This window comes from Heptranchias perlo, chromosome 6, assembly GCF_035084215.1.
Source record: "Heptranchias perlo isolate sHepPer1 chromosome 6, sHepPer1.hap1, whole genome shotgun sequence".
NCBI lineage: Eukaryota > Metazoa > Chordata > Chondrichthyes > Hexanchiformes > Hexanchidae > Heptranchias > Heptranchias perlo.
The window spans coordinates 56,513,573-56,533,609 of NC_090330.1; the positions used below are offsets into that span (position 1 = coordinate 56,513,573).

The 20,037-nt window shown below is 43.2% G+C and overlaps 1 protein-coding gene across 1 annotated transcript in view; it reads left to right on the plus strand.

Moving 5' to 3' along the window:
• Positions 1–20,037, plus strand: part of fat3a (FAT atypical cadherin 3a) — a 465,040-nt gene that overhangs the window by 415,113 nt on the left and 29,890 nt on the right. Inside the window, exons 22-24 of the mRNA XM_067986342.1 lie at positions 8,509–8,662; positions 9,444–10,096; positions 11,956–12,066. Of these exons, the coding sequence (XP_067842443.1) occupies positions 8,509–8,662; positions 9,444–10,096; positions 11,956–12,066 (918 nt within the window). The remainder of the gene's footprint in view (positions 1–8,508; positions 8,663–9,443; positions 10,097–11,955; positions 12,067–20,037) is intronic.

The window sequence follows — 20,037 nt, forward strand, 5'->3', positions numbered from 1 at the left end:
TTCTACAAGTATGTAAAAAGGAAGAAATTAGCAAAAGTAAACATGGATCCCATAGAGGCTGAGACAAGAGAAATTATAATGGGGAATAAGGAAATGGTAGAGATGTTAAACAAATATTTTGTATCTATCTTCTCAGTAGAAGATACAGGAAAACATACAGGAAATAGTGGGGAACCAAGGGTCTAATGAGGGGGAGGAACTTAAAGTAATTAAGATTAGTAAAGAAAAAGTATTAGAAAAATGAATGGGACTAAAAGCCAACAAATCCCCTGGACCTGATGGCCTACATCCTAGGATTTTAAAAGAGGTGGCTGCAGAGATAGTTAATGTATTGGTTTTGATCTTCCAAAATTCCCTAGATTCTAGAACATTCCACGTGGATTGGAAACAAGCAAATGTAACCCTGCTATTTAAGAAAGGACGGAGAGAGAAAACAGGGAGCAATAGGCCAGTCAGCCTAACATCAGTAGTAGGGAAAATGCTAGAATCCGTTATTAAGGATGTAGTAACAAGGCTCTTAGAAAATCATAATATGATTAGACAGAGTCAACACTGTTTTATGAAAGGGAAATAGTGTTTGACAAATCTATTGGAGTTTTTTGAGAGTGTAACTAGCAGAGTAGATAAGGGGATACCAGTGGATGTAGTATATTTGGATTTTCAAAAGGCATTCAATAAGGTGCCACATAAGAGGTTGTTACATAAGATTAGGGCTCATGGGATCGAGAGTAATATTTTAGCATGGATTGAGGATTGGTTAACGGACAGAAAACAGAGAGTAGGAATAAACAGGTTATTTTCGAGTTGGCAGGTTGTAACTAGTGGGGTGCCGCAGAGATCGGTACTTGGGCCTCAACTGTTTACAATCTATATCAATCACTTAGATGAGGAGACCGAGTGTAATGTATCCAAGTTTGCTAACGAAAGCTAGATGGGAAAGTGAGCTGTGAGGACACGAGGAGTCTGCAAAGGGATATAGACAGGTTAAGTGAGTGGGCAAGAAGTTGGCAGATGGAGTATAATGTGGGGAAATGTGAGGTTATTCACTTTGGTAGGAAGAATAGAAAAACAGAATAATTTTTAAATGGTGAGAAACTATTAAATGTTGGTGTTCAGAGGGATTTGGGTGTCCTTGTCCATGAAACAGAGAAAGTTAACATGCAGGTACAGCAAGCAATTAGGAAGGCAAATGGTATGTTGGCCTTTATTGCAAGAGGGTATAAGGAAGTCTTGCTGCAATTGTACAGGGCTTTGGTGAGGCCACACCTGGAGTACTGTGTACAGTTTTGGTCTCCTTACCTAAGGAAGGATATATTTGCCTTAGAGACGGTGCAACGAAGGTTCACTAGATTGATTCCTGGGATGAGAGGATTGTCCTGTGAGAAAAGGTTGAGTAGAATGGGCCCATACTCTCTGGAGTTTAGAAGAATGAGAGGTGATCTCATTAAAATATATAAGATTCTAAGAGGGCTTGACAGGGTAGATGCTGAGAGGCTGTTTCCCCTGGCTAGAGAGTGTAGAACTAGGGGACATAGTCTCAGGATAAGGGGTCAGCTATTTAGGACTGACATGAGGAGGAATTTCTTCACTTGGTGGGTTGTGAGTATTTAGGATTTTCTACCGCAGAGGACTGTGGATGCTCAGTCGTTGGGTATATTCAAGACTGAGATCGATAGATTTTTGAACTCCAGGGGAATCAAGCGATATGGGGATCGGGTGGGAAAGTGGAGTTGAGGTTGAAGATCAGTCGTGATCTTATTGAATGGCAGAGCAGGCTCAAGGGGCCGTATGGCCAACTCCTGCTCCTATTTCTTATGTTCATATAATGGACAGGTACTCAAATTTGCAGGATGCGACTGGTGGTGTCCCGCAGGGATCTGTTTTGGGGCCTCAACTAGTCACTGTATTAACTACTTAGATGACAGGATAGAGAGCCACATATCCAAGTTTGCCGATGACACAAAGATAGGCAGCACTGTGAGCAGTGTAGGCGGAAGCGTAAAATTACAGAGAGATATTAATAGATTAAGTGAATGGGCAAAACTGTGGCAAATGAATTTCAGTGTAGGCAAGTATGAGGTCATCCACTTTGGACCTAAAAAGTGTAGGTCGGAGTACACTCTAAATGGTAAATAGCTCGAAACAGTGGAGGTCCAAAGAGACTTAGGGGTCCATGTACATAGATCATTAAAATGTCATGGAGAGGTACAGAAAATAATCAAAAAGGCTAATGGAATGCTGGCCTTTATATCTAGAGGACTAGAATACAAGGGGGTAGAAGTTGAGCTACAGCTATACAAAACCCTGGTTAGACCACACCTGTGTTCAGTTCTGAGCACCGCACCTTAGGAAGGATATATTGGCCTTGGAGGGAGTGCAGCGTAGATTTACTGGAATGATACTTGGACTCCAAGGGTTAAATTACGAGGAGAGATTACACAAACGAGGAGTGTATTCACTGGAATTTAGAAGATTAAGGGGTGATTTGATCGAAGTTTTCAAGATATTAGGGGAACTGATAGGGTAGATAGAGAGAAACTATTTCCGTTGATTCGGGAGTCTAGGACTAGTGGACATACCCTAAAAATTAGAGCCAGGACTCTCGGGAGTGAAGTTAGGAAACTACTATACAGAAAGGTTGGTAGATGTTTGGAACTCTCTTCCTCAAACGACAGTTGATGCTAGCTCAATTATTAATTTTAAATCTGGGATTGATAGATTTTTGTTAACCAAAGGTATTAAGGAATATGGGGCTACGGTGGATATATGGGGCTCGATTTTAGGGTCGGGTTTCCTGCGGGTTTCCAGCGGGGGGGCCCCGAAAATCCCGATATGCGGTCACGTGACCGGATCGCGCCGCGATCCCGACCACTTCCGGGTTCCCCGATGACCTGCGGGGCTGGGTGCGTGGCCCCCGCTGGTGGGAATCCCGCAGGCAATTAAAGCCAGCGGGGTTCCACTTGAGAGTACTTACCTTGCTTGTTGAGGTCAGTTAATGAGCTGAATCAGCTGTCAAAAGAGGAAGTGTGGGATTTTACCTGCATCGCAGAGTGTTTCACACACTGGGGGAAACAGTCTCCCTCCAACCAGGCGTGTTGCAGCCAGCAGCCTGTGGCAGGTGCCAAGGTGCACTCCATGGGGGAGAGCCCTCACTCACGCAGGAGGCCACCGCGTCACATAGGGCAACCCCTGCCCCCCACCACCCCCCGCCAAGCCAGAGGACAGACCGACACGAAACTGCAGCCCCAGTCCGAGGAACCACCCACCTACCCTGCACAACCCCTCACACCAACACCTGCCAGATGGGTGGTGCGTGGACACCCTCGGAGGACGAAGAGCATGACCAGCCCCAGCAGCCTCGCAGTCCACGCCATCCGCCGCAGAGATGTGGAGCCCCCCAACACGGTGTTGTTGCACGCCCACCTGCACAGCAGGAGGGAGGGCTACCGCAGAGAGAGACGCATCGCAGAGGGCACTACCCTCGCCACAGGGTCCACAGACCGAGGCGCAGCTCCCCGGACCTCTCCGAGCAGCAGTGCACACGGAGGCGCAGATTCGCTCGACATGTAGTCGTGGAGATATGCAGGCTCTTTCATGCCGAGCTGCTCCTGGCTGGCCCCAGCACCAACTGCTTACCTGTCGCTGTCAAAGTCACCACTGCCCTCCACAACTTCTCCTCCGCATCCTTCCAGGGTGCAGCCGGCTACACCGCCGATGTCTCTCAGTCATCTGCGCGGAAGAGCCCTGCAAATACACCTGCACCTACTCTGCAGTAACACGATGGGTGGCATCAGTGGTGGGTCCTCATAGTGATACCCAGGAGCGGGCATTATTGGACACAACAGACAGGATTCGCGGAGACATGGCAGTGGTGGTGCCAATATAATGTGTGCTGTTTGTTGCTCTGAAATTCAATATAGGTAACACCCATGGCAAACCCTCCGACACCCTTGTGCACCCCCTTCATGCTCACGAAACATTTGCCTTACGCTGCCTACTGCACATATGTGATGCATGCCCTGTGGCTGCAGCACAGGTGGTGGCAGGTTGAGTGAAGCTGGCCGTGAGGGAGATGCACGAGAGGGTGAGTATGGGATAGAGCCATGAGATTGTATGAGGATTGGGTCGCGTGTTAGTGGCAGGATGAGTACTGGCGAGGTGAGTAGGTGGAGGTAAGATGAGGATGAGGTTTGAGTGGGTATGAGGGGTGATGTGACAGAGTAGTGTTGGCGGTGCCGAAGGAGATGTGGGGTGGGGGCAGTGTTGTGGCAGATGGAGTGTAGGGGAAAGACTTCGTGTTCTCACTGTGGCTGACCTACTGAGGTCATTGCAGCGCCTCCTGCACTGTATGCAGGTGGGCGATATGTTGGTTGCGCAGGTGACCCCCTCTGCCACCTCGAGCCAGGCCTTCTTGGTGGCAGAGGCTGGCTGCTTCCTCCCGCCCGCCGGGTGGAAGATCTCTGTCGTCCCCCTCCTCCTCACCCCATCTGATGATACCTGGGGTGAGGCATCATTAAAGTGGGAGCAGCCTTCCCCCTGGGCTGCTCCATGCTGTAATTTGTTCCATTGGTTGCAGCATCTGTCAGTGAAGGACTGCCCCTTTAAATAGAGCGCCTCCAGCTGACAGATCGTACTGCGCATGCGCAGCCCGCCCGACGCGCAGACCAGCGGCGCGGACCCCGGAGGAGCAGGTAATTGATTCCTATTAGTGTGTTGCCTGCTACGATCGCACGGGCAACCCACTAATTTCACCGAGTGTGTTTGACGATCCGGATTCTTTCCCCTCAGTCTGGTTCAGTAAAAACTGAAGTCGAATACATTTTAAAGTTCAACACAACTTTAATAGCAGGGTTCTTAGTCTGCAGCATTGATTTGGACTCCTGATAGAGTCCCTCTATGCTGGCAGAGCAAGAACAAGAAACATACAGAAATCCACACGTTTTTATACAAATCAATAGGGTTGGAACATACTTAACGAGGGTCAACACCAATCATAAGCCGGGCATAGGTTGCCATGCGAGGTTACATTATTTCCGGCCAATCATAAATCGTCCATGTGCTGATCATGCTGCTGTTAGACATCAAAGGGGATACTTCCTCACCTTCCAACTTGGAATGTTCTTCCCTGTCCCTTCTGTTCCTTATCTCCCAACCTGGAATGTCTTTCAACTTTGGCTAAGTTCGTTACCTATATTGATCTGCCATAAACATGGAGACATTCAGACCAGTCCTTGAATCACATCAAAGACTCTACATTGATAAGACCATGCAAACCTGCTGACTACGCAAACATATGGCCCAGCAGGAGGCCAGGCCACCTGTACCAATCTCAGTTACTAACTAATTAACCCTTTCTAACCATTTTGCATTCTGCTTCTTTGCCACGTAGACATTTTAATATTTTACCGAAAACTGACCACGTAGGGATTCTCATGTTGACCACGCTCCCGAAACCCAACCCGCCGGAAACCCGCAGGCCTGGTAACTTCGAGCCCATGGAGTTAGGTCAGGTCAGCCATGATCTCATTGAATGGTGGAACAGGCTCCAGGAGCTAAATGGCCTACTCCCGTGCTTATGTTCCTAATGTGGAGGATAGTATCAGACTTCAGGAGGGCATAGACAGACTGGTGAAATGGGCAGACACATGGCAGATGAAATTTAACGCAGAGAAATGTGAGGTGATTCATTTTGGTTGGAAGAATGAGGAGAGGCAATATAAACTAAATGGTACAATTTTAAACGGGGTACAGGAACAGGGAGACCTGAGGGTATATGTACACAAATCTTTGAAGGTGGCAGGACAAGTTGAGAAGGCTGTAAAAAATCATATGGGATCCTGGGCTTTATTAATAGAGGGATATAGTGCAAAAGCAAGGAAGTTATGCTAGACCTTTATAAAACACTGGTTAGACCTCAGCTGGAGTATTGTGTTCAATTCTGGACACCACATTTTAGGAAGAATGTCAAGGCCTTATAAAGGGTGTAGAGGAGATTTACTAGAATGGTACCAGGGATGAGGGACTTCAGTTATGTGGAGAGACTAGAGAAGCTGGGTTGTTCTCCTTATAGCAGAGAAGGTTAAGAGGAGATTTCATAGAGCTGTTCAAAATCATGAACGGTTTTGATAGAGTAAATAAGGAGAAACTGTTTCCAGTGGAAGATTTAAGGTGATTGGCAAAAGAACTAGAGGCGACACGAGGAAACATTTTTTTTACGTAAAGTTGTTATGATCTGGAATGCACTACCAGAAAGGGTGGTGGAAGCAGATTCAATAATAACTTTGAAAAGGGAATTGGTAAATACTTGACGGGAAAAAAATTACAGCGCTATGGAGAAAGAGCAGGGGAATGAGACTAATTGGATAGCTCTTTCAAAGAGCCGGCACAGGCACGATGGGCCGAATAGCGGCCTCCTATGATGTAACATATTGATACTATGTACATACCCATCATCAACACTGGTGGAGCTCAGCATGTGAGCATAGACAAGGCTGAAACATGTGCAACCATCTTCAGCCAGGAGTGGACAATCCTTCTTGGCCTCCCCCTGAGATCCCCATCATCACAGGTACCAGTCTTCAGCCAATTCGATTCACTCCATGTAACATTAAAAAATGGCTGAGTACACTGGACACAGCAAAGGTTATAGGCCTCGCTAGCATCCCGGCTGTAATGCTGAAGACCTCAGCTCCAGAACTAGCTGCGTCCCTAGCCAAGCTGTTCCAGTACAGCTACAATGTTGGCATCTACTTGACAATGTAGAAAATTGCCTAGGTACGTCCTGTTCACAAAAAGCAGGATAAATCCATCCCAGCCAATTACCGCACTATAAGCCTACTCTCAATCATCAGCAAAGTGATGGAAGGAGTCGTCAACAGTGCTGTGAAGCGGCACTTACTCATCACTAATGTGCTCACCGATGCTCAATTTGGCTTCTGCCAGAACAACTCGGCTTCAGATTTCATGACAGACTTAGTGCAAATAGAGACGCGAGCTGAATTCCAGAAGCGAAGTGAAAGTGACTGCCCTTAACATCAAAGCAACATTTGACCAAATGTGGCACCAAGGATCCCAAATAAAACTGAAATCAAAGGGGATCAGGGGAAAAACTCTCTACTGACTAGAGTCATACCTGGCAAAAGGAAGATGGTTGAAATGGTTGGAGGCCAATCATCTCAGCCTCAGAATAATGTTGCAGGAGTTCTTCAGGGCAGTGTCCTTGGCCCAACTATCTTCAACTGCTTCATCAATGATCTTCCCTCCTTCATAAGTTCAGAAGTGGGACTGTTTGCTGATGATTGCACACTGTTCAGCTCCATTCATAATTCCTCAGATAATGAAGCAGTCCTTGGCCGCTTGCAGAAAGACCTAAACAACATCCAGGTTTATGCTGATAAGTGGTAAGTAACATTCGCACCACACAAGTGCCAGGCAATGACCATCTCCGACAAGAGAGAGCTTATCCACCTCCCCTTGACATTCAGTAGCATTACCATCGCCACGTTCCCCATCATCAATATCCTGGAGATCACCATTGACCAGAAACTCAACTGGACCAACCACATAAATGCTGTGGCTACTAGAGCAGCTCAGAGGCTGGCTATTCTGCAACAATTGGTTCTCCTCTTGACTCCCCAAATCCTCTCCATCACCTACACGGCACAAGTCAGGAGTGTGATGGAATACTCTCCGCTTGCTACTGCAACAACACTGAAGAAGCTCGACACCATCCAGGACAAAGTAATCCTCTTGATCTGCACCTCATCCACTAGTCTAAACGTCCTGCCCTTCCACCACAGGTGTACCATGGCTACAGTGTGTACTATCTATCAGATACACTGCAGCAACTCGCCAAGGTTTCTTCAGCAGCACCTCCCAAACCCGCGATCTTCACCACCTAGAAGGGCAAGGACAGCAGGCGCATGGGAACACGTTTCATCCAAGTCACATACCATCTTGACTTGGACATATATCGTCACTCCTTCATCACCGCTGGATCAAATGTGCGATACATTATTAGCATGCAAACATATTAATGCGCTTGTGTGCTAATATTATATGGCTTAACTTCACTCCACATGTTGGCACAGCACATTGAAACTCCAGTGATAGAGTGGTAGGAGTTATTTTGCCTCCATGTTTTCCTACAAGCTGAATTCCCAATCTCCGCAACATTGTCAAGAGGGAGGTGCTTTACAGTGAAGTAGAGAAAACTCAGAGGGAGAGTCACTCCACCCTCTACTCATCACAAGTATCTACTATCAGCTAATTAGAGTGTCAGTGGCAGAATCCATGAGCAGAGTAGGGTTTGTGGTGCAGCAATATCTAAGCAGGAAGCAATGAGGCAAAAATCTGATATGAATAGTCCTTAGGGAAGGCAAAGCTAAAAATCAAATATTCCTGCTTTTCTGTGTATTTCTTCTGTTGCCCAAGGCAAGGTTTTGTCATATCCCTAATGTGAAGTATTAGATACAATATACTGAAGTCCATGCTATTCTGCTTCAACAGGTTATCAGTGCAGCTGCCTGTCACAGTTTACAGGAAACCAATGTGAAACCGAAGTCACAGCCTGCTACCCAAACCCCTGTCAGAATGGGGGCTCCTGCAATCCAATAGGCAGTGATTTTATCTGCAGCTGCAAAGAAGGATTTGTGGGTTTGATGTGAGTTTATATATAACCTTCTTCTTTACATACACAATGCTGCACCAGTGTTCAATTTTGCTGAGTTGTTTCAGCTCCCAGTTCGAAGCACATTTTGATTTCCAGGTGCTTGGGATCATTTGGAAGTCGGTAACTGCTAATTAGTAGATTATTACAATAAAATATATAAATACATGTTAAACATTTGAAAGGAAATCATAGCAATAAATTAAATATTGCGCCCATTTGATTGACAAACATGTTAAATTGACACACTGTTCAGGAAGAATTGAGATGCCACCAGGATGCTAAAGGCACAAGAAAGGTTAAGATCACATGATGAATTGTATTCTTAAAGGAGACAGGTATCCTTAAAACTCAACCAATGGGTTCTTCTGCCACTAGATTGTTTTTGTTATCCATGGTATATGGAGAAAAGTTTTACTGAAAGAATAAACAAACATCAGCCAGTGGAAAATGATTTATTTTTATCCATCTTCAAATGACAAAAAAATTGCTGAAACATTCTGCAGCGTGTCATATATTATCTGTGCCATTATAATTGTGTGAAACAAGGATTCAATTTGTTTTTCAGTTAATGAGACCAAAAAAGGCAGAAATTTATGTAATCCTGCCAAAAGATTAAAAATAAAACACCAACAAGAACAAACTCAAATGAGAGAACTACTAGTAAAACTCACTACCTTAGTGAGAGTAGCATGCATAAAAAGGGAAAAATATGTAACAGATAGAATAGACTTTAGGGCATGGATAATTTAAAGCTCATTTATTTTTCTTGTAGGTGTGAAGAAGACATTGATGAATGTGACATAGAAGAGTGCCAAAATGGAGGAACGTGCTTAAATACATTGGGCTCATTTCAATGCAACTGCACTTCAGGATATATAGGCCTCTATTGTGATCTCAGGCCTGTAGTTGTACCCAATATACAACCTGGACATCCCTACATTGGAAAAGAGGAACTCATTGGAATAGCCGTGGTCTTACTAGTTCTAATGATACTGGTGATACTTTTTGCAGTTTTCCGAAAGAAGGTCTTCAAGAAACATGCACGTAACAACATTACACTTGTGCAGGACCCTGCAACTGCAGCACTGCTTAATAAGCCTAATGGCATTCAGTTCAAGGGTACAAGGAATAATGGTGATAGTCGTAAGATTTACCAAGAAAGTGGAGGTCCTCCTCAAGTGCCAGTTAGGCCTATGGCATACACACCATGCTTCCATAGTGATTCAAGAAACAATTTAGACAAGATTGATGGAATGAGGGTGGAACACCAAGAAATGAGCACCTTTCACCCTGATTCTCCTCGACTACTGACTACACGTAGAGGTGTTGTCGTGTGCAGTGTGGCCCCAAATCTCCCATCAGTCACTCGATCTGTTTCTGACTGTGATTCGTTGAGAAAGAACACCTGGGATACAGACAGAGATGGTAACGAATATTTTCTTGTCCTTGTTTTGAGATGATAAGGATATCCTGTCTTTGTTATAACTGTTATTCCTTGTGTGTCCTTTCCTTTGTATCTGTCATATCCTGCTAGCTCATTTCCATGCTTCCTCCTTCAATTGGGAGTAAGAAGCAAATGAATTAAATGTCCCTATGATTTTGACATCACTGTTGTTCTGTGACTCAGTCAGCTAGGGTCAGGTAAGATTAAGGGTGTCAGTTTTTTAACCAGAGGTGATGTCCTTACTGAGAATGAACTTTGGTAATTAATTGGATTGTCAGTTTCTGCAGAAACATTAATCTGCAGGTGTAAAATAAGCACTTTAAAACTACAAATGAAAACTGTTATTTGTATTAATAAGAAGTCACTTCTGCGTGAAGTCCAGTTAATTTAGCTGATTTTGGTTACGTGCACTGAAATTGTTAGAGGATGGTTTTTATTTATGAGTTGATGTTCTACCTCTAAATCAATATGGTTCTTAAATGTTGAGGTCAGAGTTCATAGGTTTATTAAGCAACAGTACATGCAACAGTACTTAAACATACACTTAAATGATAGTAGTTACAATGACACCTGATGATTGGGTTGGAGACTCAAGCATGTTATAGTTGTGAGCTCAGTATCTTGGCCTTTACGAATCCAAATACTCTACCACTTTTTATACATTTCTCTCACCCTGACTACGTAACAATTCACACGTTTCTGCATTACATGATTATGTAAAAAGTTAAAATACAACTCCATTTTAGAGAAATTAATTGAACCTATCCCTCATCAACAACTTTAGATGTTAACCAAGATTCCTTATGTAATGTGCTGTTTATCCATTGGGCTAACAAGATCGATTTAATTCCCTTACTCTGTTATCTTGTCATTAATTTTGCTCTTGTTACATATAATTGCTATTCCATCAAGAAAAACCTTTAATTATAAGCATATCTTTGATTCCGCAGTTGCCCAAATGTTTTCTTTTTGCAAGACTAACTTTTGTCCTTGCACCCATTATCAGTGATTACAGCTCCCTGAACCTTAGGACCAGCATGCAATGGCACATCTTTAATTAAGCTCCCTTATTCAGTAGGTTATTACCTCATATTGAAACCTACTAGTGCCGTAGGGTCAGTCTCAGTTCAAAGCTTCAGTGGTCACTACTTTAAAATTGAATCATATTTCCCTGCTTAACAAATAAAGGCTAATAATAATATTACAATATAAACACAAATCAATAGCAGTATTCCACTAACAGACTTCAGGCCAATCTGACTAACCCTTTCCTTTTCGCCCCCAATTTGTTGGCTTAGAGCATCTAACACTAAAACATTACTTTATCAGCATCCCGTACCTGTCTCTCCACGTGTACTTCCATATATTAGAAAAGTCATTATCTGGAGCTAAAAAGTTCTCCGTTACTCTCTTACTGTTCTCCATATTGTGGATAATTTTAATTTCAGTTTTGGGGTAGCAACGTTTCAGGTGAACGACCTTTTATCAGAACTCTGACGAAAGATCATCGACCTGAGACGTTAACCCTTTGTTTCATTCTTCACAGATGCTGTCTGCCTGCTGACTGTTTCCAGCATTTTCTTTTCTTATGTCAGATATCCAGCGTCGGCAGTATTTTGCTTTTTGTTCTATTGGGGATTAAAATATGTTTGTTTGTTTGAGATACTGTTGAATAAAGTTGGCCCTGCACATTGTAACAGTGACGCTATTGAGCAAAACTGGCAAGGTAAAATCGTGTCCCCACTTATTCTTGTATGGAAACCTTTCAGTACCAGAATTGTAGAGTAGAACAAAGAAAATGAATGAACTATATTAACTGTGTTGCATCTTCTGGCTTTAGGGAAAGTGGACATTGTTGAGGATGCAGCAGGCTTTGCAGGAAGTACAAAAGGTAGCAATTCTGAAGTCCAGTCACTCAATTCCTTCCAGTCTGACTCATGTGATGATAATGGTAAGACAGCATTACAACCTACTTCATTCATTTTAATGCCTAGTTCAAACATGTTTTTTCCTCTATCGGGTTATGATACAGAATAAAACGTTTTTTGCATTGTTGTCTTCTGTAAAACGTGCAGTGAGAAGATATGACTGCTTATAATATTGGCCCCTACCTCTTCAAAGTCCTGAATGTGTTGGCGCCTCCCAAATCCATGCCCATCTTTCCCGCAACTCCAAGTTTGAATCCCTCCAATCAGGTTTCCGCCCCTGCCACAGTACTGAAACGGCCCTTACCAAAGCCACAAATGACATCCTATGTGACTGCGATGATGATAAACTATCCCTCCTCACCCTTCTCGACCTGTCTACAGCCTTTGACACGGTTGACCGCACCATCCTCCTCCAACACCTCTCCTCCATCGTCCAGCTGAGTGGAACTGCCATTGCCTGGTTCCATCCTTATCTATTCAGTCGTGGCGGAGAATCACCTGCAATGGCTTCTCTTCCCACTCCCACACCGTTACTTCTGGAGTTCCCCAAGGATCTATCCTTGGCCCCCTCCTATTTCTCATCTACATGCTGCCCCTTGGCGACGTCATCCGAAAACACGTCAGATTCCACATGTACGGTGACGACACCCTGCCCTACCTCACAACCACCTCCCTTGACCCCTCCACTGTCTCTCATTTGTCACATTGCTTGTCCGACATCCAGTATTGGATGAGCAAAAATTTTCTCCATCTAAATATGGGAAGACTGAAGCCATTGTCTTTGGTCCTCGCTGCAAACTCCGTTCTCTAGCCACCGACTCCATCCCTCTCCCTGGCCACTGTCTGAGGCTGAACCAGACCGTTCGCAACCTTGCCGTCCTATTTGACCCTGAGATAAGCTTCCAACCACAGATTAGCTCCATCACCAAGACCGCCTACTTCCACCTCCACCCCATTGCCCGTCTCCGCCCCTGCCTCAGCTCATCTACTGCTGAAACCCTCATCCATGCCTTTGTTACTTCCAGACTGGACTATAGCAGTGGTCTCCTGGCTGGCCTCCCATCTTCCACCCTCCATAAACTTGAGCTCATCCAAAACTCTGCTGTCTGTATCCAAACTCACACCAAGTCCCATTCTCCCATTACCCCTGTGCTCGCTGACCTACATTGGCTCTCGGGCCAGGAACGCCTCAATTTTAAAATTCTCGTCCTTGTTTTCAAACCCCTCCCTATCTCTGTAACCTCATGCAGTCCTACTACCCTCCTAGATCTCAGCTCTCCTCCAATTCTTGCCTCTTGTGCATCCCCAACTTTAATCGCTCCACTATTGACGGCCGTGCCTTCAGCTGCCTAGGCCCTAAGCTCTGGAATTCCCTCCCTAAACCTCTCTGCCTCTCTACCTCTCTCTCCTCCTTTAAGACACTCTTTAAAACCTACCTCTTTGACCAAGTTTTTGGTCCTAATACCTCCTTATGTGGCTTGATGTGAAAGTTTGTTTGATAACGCTCCTGTGAAGCACCTTGGGACGTTTTACTACGTTAAGGGCACTATATAAATGCAGGTGATTGTTCTTGTTGTCACTCCTGACCAAACAAAATGCATTGATTGCCCGAGGTCGTATGTATTTCCTGCCAACCACACGATTCTAGATTGATTTATTATTGGTAAATATTTGAACTTACCATGGTAAGATATGTCAGTGCTGGGAAATGGAACACTTTTTCACTTCTGGCACCAATATCAGGTATAACATAGGTTAAATTCTGCCATAATAATACAGGATAAATGTAAGATTTCAATATCCCAGCAAGGAGCCTTGTTCCAAATGAATGGGATCACTAAATCTAAAACCTTGGAAGAATATTCCTTATCTGCATAAGTATGTTGTTTTTTCCTACTTTCTGCACTTGCCTACCTTGTACTTTATTTGAGTGAGATGCCAGCTAGTGAGCATTTTTGGACTCTGGACGTATGCCACTAAGAACTGGGTGTTGATTGACCAAATTCATTTTACAAAGAACCATGATAGCTGTCACAGAATGTAGTCCCATTCTATCTTTCTGGGCTGGATTCAAACTCCAGATCCAGAAATGAAAGGCCAGTGTGTCAAACCAATACCAAAACCAAAACCAATACATAGTTCAATTTCCAAGAGCATACTCTTCACTATAATATGGCATGTGTAATAGTATACGCTTGTGGGAGGCTCAGCATAAGTGACTTGATGTCTGACATTTTGACAGCAAAATTTGGCCCAATATAACAGTGAGGCTAATGGCGCTTGGCGTTATTTATGCGTAAATGGTACAGCAACTTCACGCGAGGGGCAGATGTGCGGTTAAATGCAAATATCCAAAAGTTGCTGTCCAAGTTGCACTGCGCCGCTCCGCCCTTAGCTTCGCAAAAACGGCATTTCACTGTCTGCCTCACCATTGACGTGTATTGAATGTCGTAAAGTTGCTATATTTGCACGGTAGATATGAACTAAATCCGCCGCAGATATAAGGGCTTGTAATTACAAGAGTAAGTTCCCTTTTAATTTGTGATAAGTGTTAATGACTGCCAATCAACGTCTCTGGCACTGAAAATTATCTATTATAAGTGTGAAGTCTCATTCCTTGAGTTTTTGAATTGTTTTAGAAGATTTTAAAAATGTCAAATTTTAAATTTTTACATTTTTTCTTACTTTTCCTTTGTCTCTTCTCTCTCTCTCTCTCTTAATCCAATCTTTCTTTCCCTCTCTTTATTTCTCTTTTTGTACCTGATTTGACATTGAATTCACCCCGTTTAATTAATCTCCTTCTCAGTCCTTCCGCTGTTTATTTCCCAATCTTTAAATCTCATTGGTTAAATCTCGTTAGTTGCCCTGTTCACTCAGGTCCCAGATGCCCTGTTTCCCTCGCTGTGCCATTATCAGCTCGCACTTTCAGCAACTTAGTGGACAAAAATTTTGAGCTGAAGGGTGCAGGGGCAGGTCTAACTAACGGCAGACGCCATTAGATGCCCTGCTACAGCAAATTCTGGCCCATTGTTTTTCTACCGAGAGCAAACCAAAATTGATACAAGGCATCTGTGTGCATTGCCTATTAGACAGTACAAAACAATGGCTCATCTGTTAATTTTGAATAGAATAGTAGAATTCAAATAACATTTAAATATATAAAATGATAAAAAGCTCTTCTAAATCAATCAGTAAGTGTCAAAAATTGAAGCAGCACACCCCAAGCATTCTTAAAATTTGCTTTATCCATGGTTCTAACTTCAGAGTTATCGTACCCATTAACTAAATATATTTTTATGGGATAACTTTTTAGAAAATATGCAATGCAAAAAAAGTCAAAGCATAAGTAAGAGGGAAAAATCTGATTAAAGTATATGAGATGCTCCTATTTTTAGCTTCTACAGACACCGCAACTAAGGGCAAGCAAAAACAACTGGAATATTTTGTCCTTGAGCTTCATATCCTGTCCCTCGAATACAGATTGTAAAGTTTGACCTTTTTTTAGATGAATTGAAAAATAATACAGAACATAAGTACAAAATGACTGTTAAAAATAAAGTGAGGGGAACAATTATTAAAAACAAATTAAATTGCCTGTACAGCAATGTGCACAGCATCCAAAACAAAATGGGGGAACTGGAGGCAATAATTCATAGCAAGGAGCCAGATGTAGTAGGGATAACTGAAACATGGCTACATAAAGAATGGGACTGGCAGTTAAATATTGCAACATATAATGTGTTTAGAAAGGATAGGGAAGGAAGAAGGGGGAGAAGTAGCTGCACTAATTAGAGCAACATAATGGCAATAGAAAAAAGAGACATAGTTATATTAAGATTGATAGAGAATCCATATGGATTGAGATAAAGGATAAGAAGGGATCGATCACGTTAATAGGTATATTCCACAGACCACCTATTGGTGGAAGGGAAATGGAGGAAGAAATATGTAGACAAATCTATCAAATGAGTAAAAAAACATCGAATAACAATCATGGGAGATTTCAACTACCTCTAAATAAATTAGCGAAAAGAAGTAGAGAAAGGGGAATGGAGTTTTTACAGTATGTACAGGATTCCTTTCTTATGCAGTATGTGAGAAGCCCAACAAGAGAGGAATCACAGCTGGATCTGGTAATAAGAAATGAACCAGAGCAGATAAGAGAAGTAAGTGTAGGGGAACATCTAAGCAATAGCGAGAATAACATCATAAGGTTTAAAATAAAGACATAAGTAAGACAAAGATCAAAGTAATAGATTGGAAAAAAACTAATTTTGAGGGGATGAGAATGGAACTAGGGAAGGTAAACTGGAACAAACTTTTGACAGACAAAGAGATAGAACAGCAGTGGGAAATATTTAAAACAATGATCAGCAGAGTTCAGGAGAAACATATTCCTCTTAAAAAAAAAAAGAACAAACTAGCCAATGATAAATAAAGACATGAGTAAAATTGAAACTAACAAAAGAGGCATACTCCAAGTACATCGACAATAAAGGAGAGGATGTCAAAAGGGAATATGAAGAGGTTAGGAAAGAAGTAAAAAACAATTAGGAAAGCAAAGAGGAACTGCAAAATTAAATTATCAAGGATTATAAAAAGAAATAGTAAAATATTCTACAGACAAGTAAATAACAAAAGAAAAATCAGGATAGGGATAGGGCCACTAAGGGATACACAAGATAAACTCACAGGTAATGACAGAAAAATGGCAAAAATATTGAATAATTACTTTGCCTCAGTATTTACCAGGGAGACTAACATAGTGGGCATGACATTAGAAGAAGAGATCAAAAAAGATGTAAAGACATTTAAGATAGAAAGAGGGGAGATAATTCATAAACTAATCAAACTTAGAGAGGATAAAACCCCTGGTCCAGACGCATACTCAAAGAAGTTAGGGAAGAGATAACAGAGGCATTATTACATATATATAAAAATTCATTAGAAAAGGGAATAGTGCCAGAGGACTGGCGGAGAGCCAGTGTGGTTCCTATATTTAATAAGGGAGATACAACCAGTCCGGGGAACTATAGGCCAGTTAGCTTAATGTCGGTAGTAGGAAAGATAATGGAATTTTTACTCAAAGATGTAATAGAAAAACATCTAGAAACCGAAAATATAATAAAGAATAGTCAGCACGGATTTCAGACGGGAAAGTCATGTTTGGCTAACCTTATTGAATTCTTTGAAGAAGTAACAGACAAAGTAGTATGGATAATGCAGTAGATGTAATATATTTGGATTTTCAAAAGGCCTTCGATAAGGTACCATATTGCAGACTCGTGACTAAGGTCAGAGCATGTGGAGTCAGGGGACAGGTAGCAGAGCAGATAGCAAGCTGGCTACAAAACGGAAAACAGAGAGTAGGGGTTAAGGGTAGCTACTCAGACTGGCAAAAGGTGGGAAGTGGTGTCCCACAGGGATCAGTGCTGGGACCACTGTTGCCCACAATTTACATTAACGATTTGGACTCTGGAATTGGAAGTACAATTTCAAAATTTGCGGATGACACCAAATTGGGGAGTGTAGTTAATATAAAGAAAGAATGCATCAAAATGCAAGAAGACATTAATAAACTTGCAGAATGGGCATGTAATTGGCAAATGAATTTCAATATAGATAAGTGTGAGGTGGTACATTTTGGTAGGAAGAATAAGGAGGCCACATTCTGCTTAGATAATAAGAATCTAAATGGGGTAGAGGAGCAAAGGGATCTCGGGATACAGATACACAAATCACTAAAAGTAGCGACGCAGGTTAATAAGGCCATAAAAAGGGCAAACCAAGCACTGGGGTTCATTTCTAGAGGAATAGAATTGCAAAGCAGAGAAGTTATGTTAAACTTGTATAGAACCTTAGGTAAACCACGTTTGGAGTACTGTGCACAGCTCTGGTCGCCATATATAGAAAGGATATAGAGGCACTGGAGAAAGTGCAAAAAAGATTCACAAGATACCAGAACTGAGCGGAAAAACTTATCAGGAAAAGCTGAACAGGCTGGGGCTCTTTTCTCTAGAAAAGAGAAGGCTAAGGGGTGACTTGATAGAGGCCTTCAAGATAATGAAAGCGTTTGATAGGGTAGACATAGAGAAAATGTTTCCACTTGTGGGGGAATTCAAAACTAGAGGTCATAAATATAAGATAGGCACTAATAAATTCAATAGGAAATTCAGGAGAAACTTCTTTACCCAAAGAGTAGAATGTGGAATGCATTACCACAGGGAGTAGTTGAGACAAATAGCATAGATGCATTTAAGGGGAAGCTAGATAAGCACATGAGGGAGAAGTAAAGGGAATTAGGGGTTACGGGGAGCGGGCAGGAAATTGGACATGAATTTAGATTTGAGGTTAGGATCAGATCAGCCATGATCTTATTGAATGGCGGAGCAGGCTCGAGGGGCCGATTGGCCTACTTCTGCTCCTATTTCTTATGTTCTTATGAATACAAGGGTATCGTGATAGGGTTAGGTGATGTAGGGAGGAGGCTCATGTGGAGCATAAATGCCAGCATATACCAGTGGGCCGAATGGCCCGTTTCTGTGCTGTAAACTTGATGATTTCTAAAATCAATTTTTAAAAAAATATTTTTAATTTATTCTCAGGATGTGGGCATCACTGGCAAAGCCGGAATTTATTGCCAATTCCTAGTTGCTCTGAGAAGGCGATGGTGGGCCTTCTTCTATTTGATACAACGGTATGGTTTGCTAGGTCACTTCAGAGTGCAGTTAAGAGTCAACCACTTTGGTGTAGGGCTGGAGTCACATATAGGTCAGACTGGGTAAGGATGGCAGGCTTCTTTTCCTAAAGGACATATGGTCACTTTTTGCCGATAACATCTTTTTATTTTCAGATTTTTTTAAAATACTGAATTCAAATACTGAAACTGGCATTGTAGGATTTGAACTCGATGGGCTCGATATTACATGGCGGCGGGGGGTAGATTGGGCACGTGGGTAACGCGCCCGGTGAAATCAGTCTGCCCCGCACGCAATCGCAGACTGATTGGATCCACTTACCTATTCTTCCGGGTTCCCCGCTGCTAAGCTGCGCGGCGGGTGGACTGCGCATGTGCAGTAAGGTCTGTCAGCTGGAGGAGCCCTATTTAAAGGGGCAGTCCTCCACTGACTGACGCTGCAATAGGAAATATTACAGCATGGAGCAGCCCAGGGGGAAGGCAGCTCCCAGGTTTAATGATGCCTCACTCCAGCTCTTATTGGATGGGGTGAGGAGGAGGGGGAGGACAGAGATCTTCCCTCCCCGGCGGGCGGGAGGAAGCGGCCTGCCTCTGCCAGCAAGAAGGCCTGGCTCGAGGTGGCAGAGGAGGTCACCTGCACCACCAACATATCGCCCACCTGCATACAGTGCAGGAGATGCTGCAATGACCTAAGAAGGTCAGCCAAAGTGAGTACACTTACTCATTCCCCTACATCACCGCCGCCAACCCACATCTCCTCACTGCCAACACTACTCTGTCACATCACTCCTCACACCCACTCAAACCTCATCCTCATCTTACCTGCACTTACTCACCTCGCCAGTACTCAACCCAATCCTCATACAATCTCATGGCTCTTATCTCATACTCACCCTCTCATGCATCTCTTTCACAGTCAGCCTCACTCAACCTGCCACTACCTGTGCTGCAGCCACAGGGCATGCATCACATATGTGCAGTAGGAAGCGTAAGGCAAACGTGTCGTGAGCATGAAGGGGATGCACAAGGGTGTTTGAGGGTTTGTCATGGTTTTTACTTATATTTAATTTCTGATCAACTCACATTACATATTATATTGGCACCACTACTGCCACGTCTTTGCGAATCTTGTCTGGTTTGTGCAATAATGCCCTTTCCTGAGGATCACAATGAAGACCCACAACTGATGCCACCCATTGTGTCACTGCAGAGTGGGTGTAGGTGTATTTGCAGGGCTCTTTTGTGCAGACGACTGAGAGACGTCGGCGATGTCCCCAGTGGCACCCTGGAAGGATGC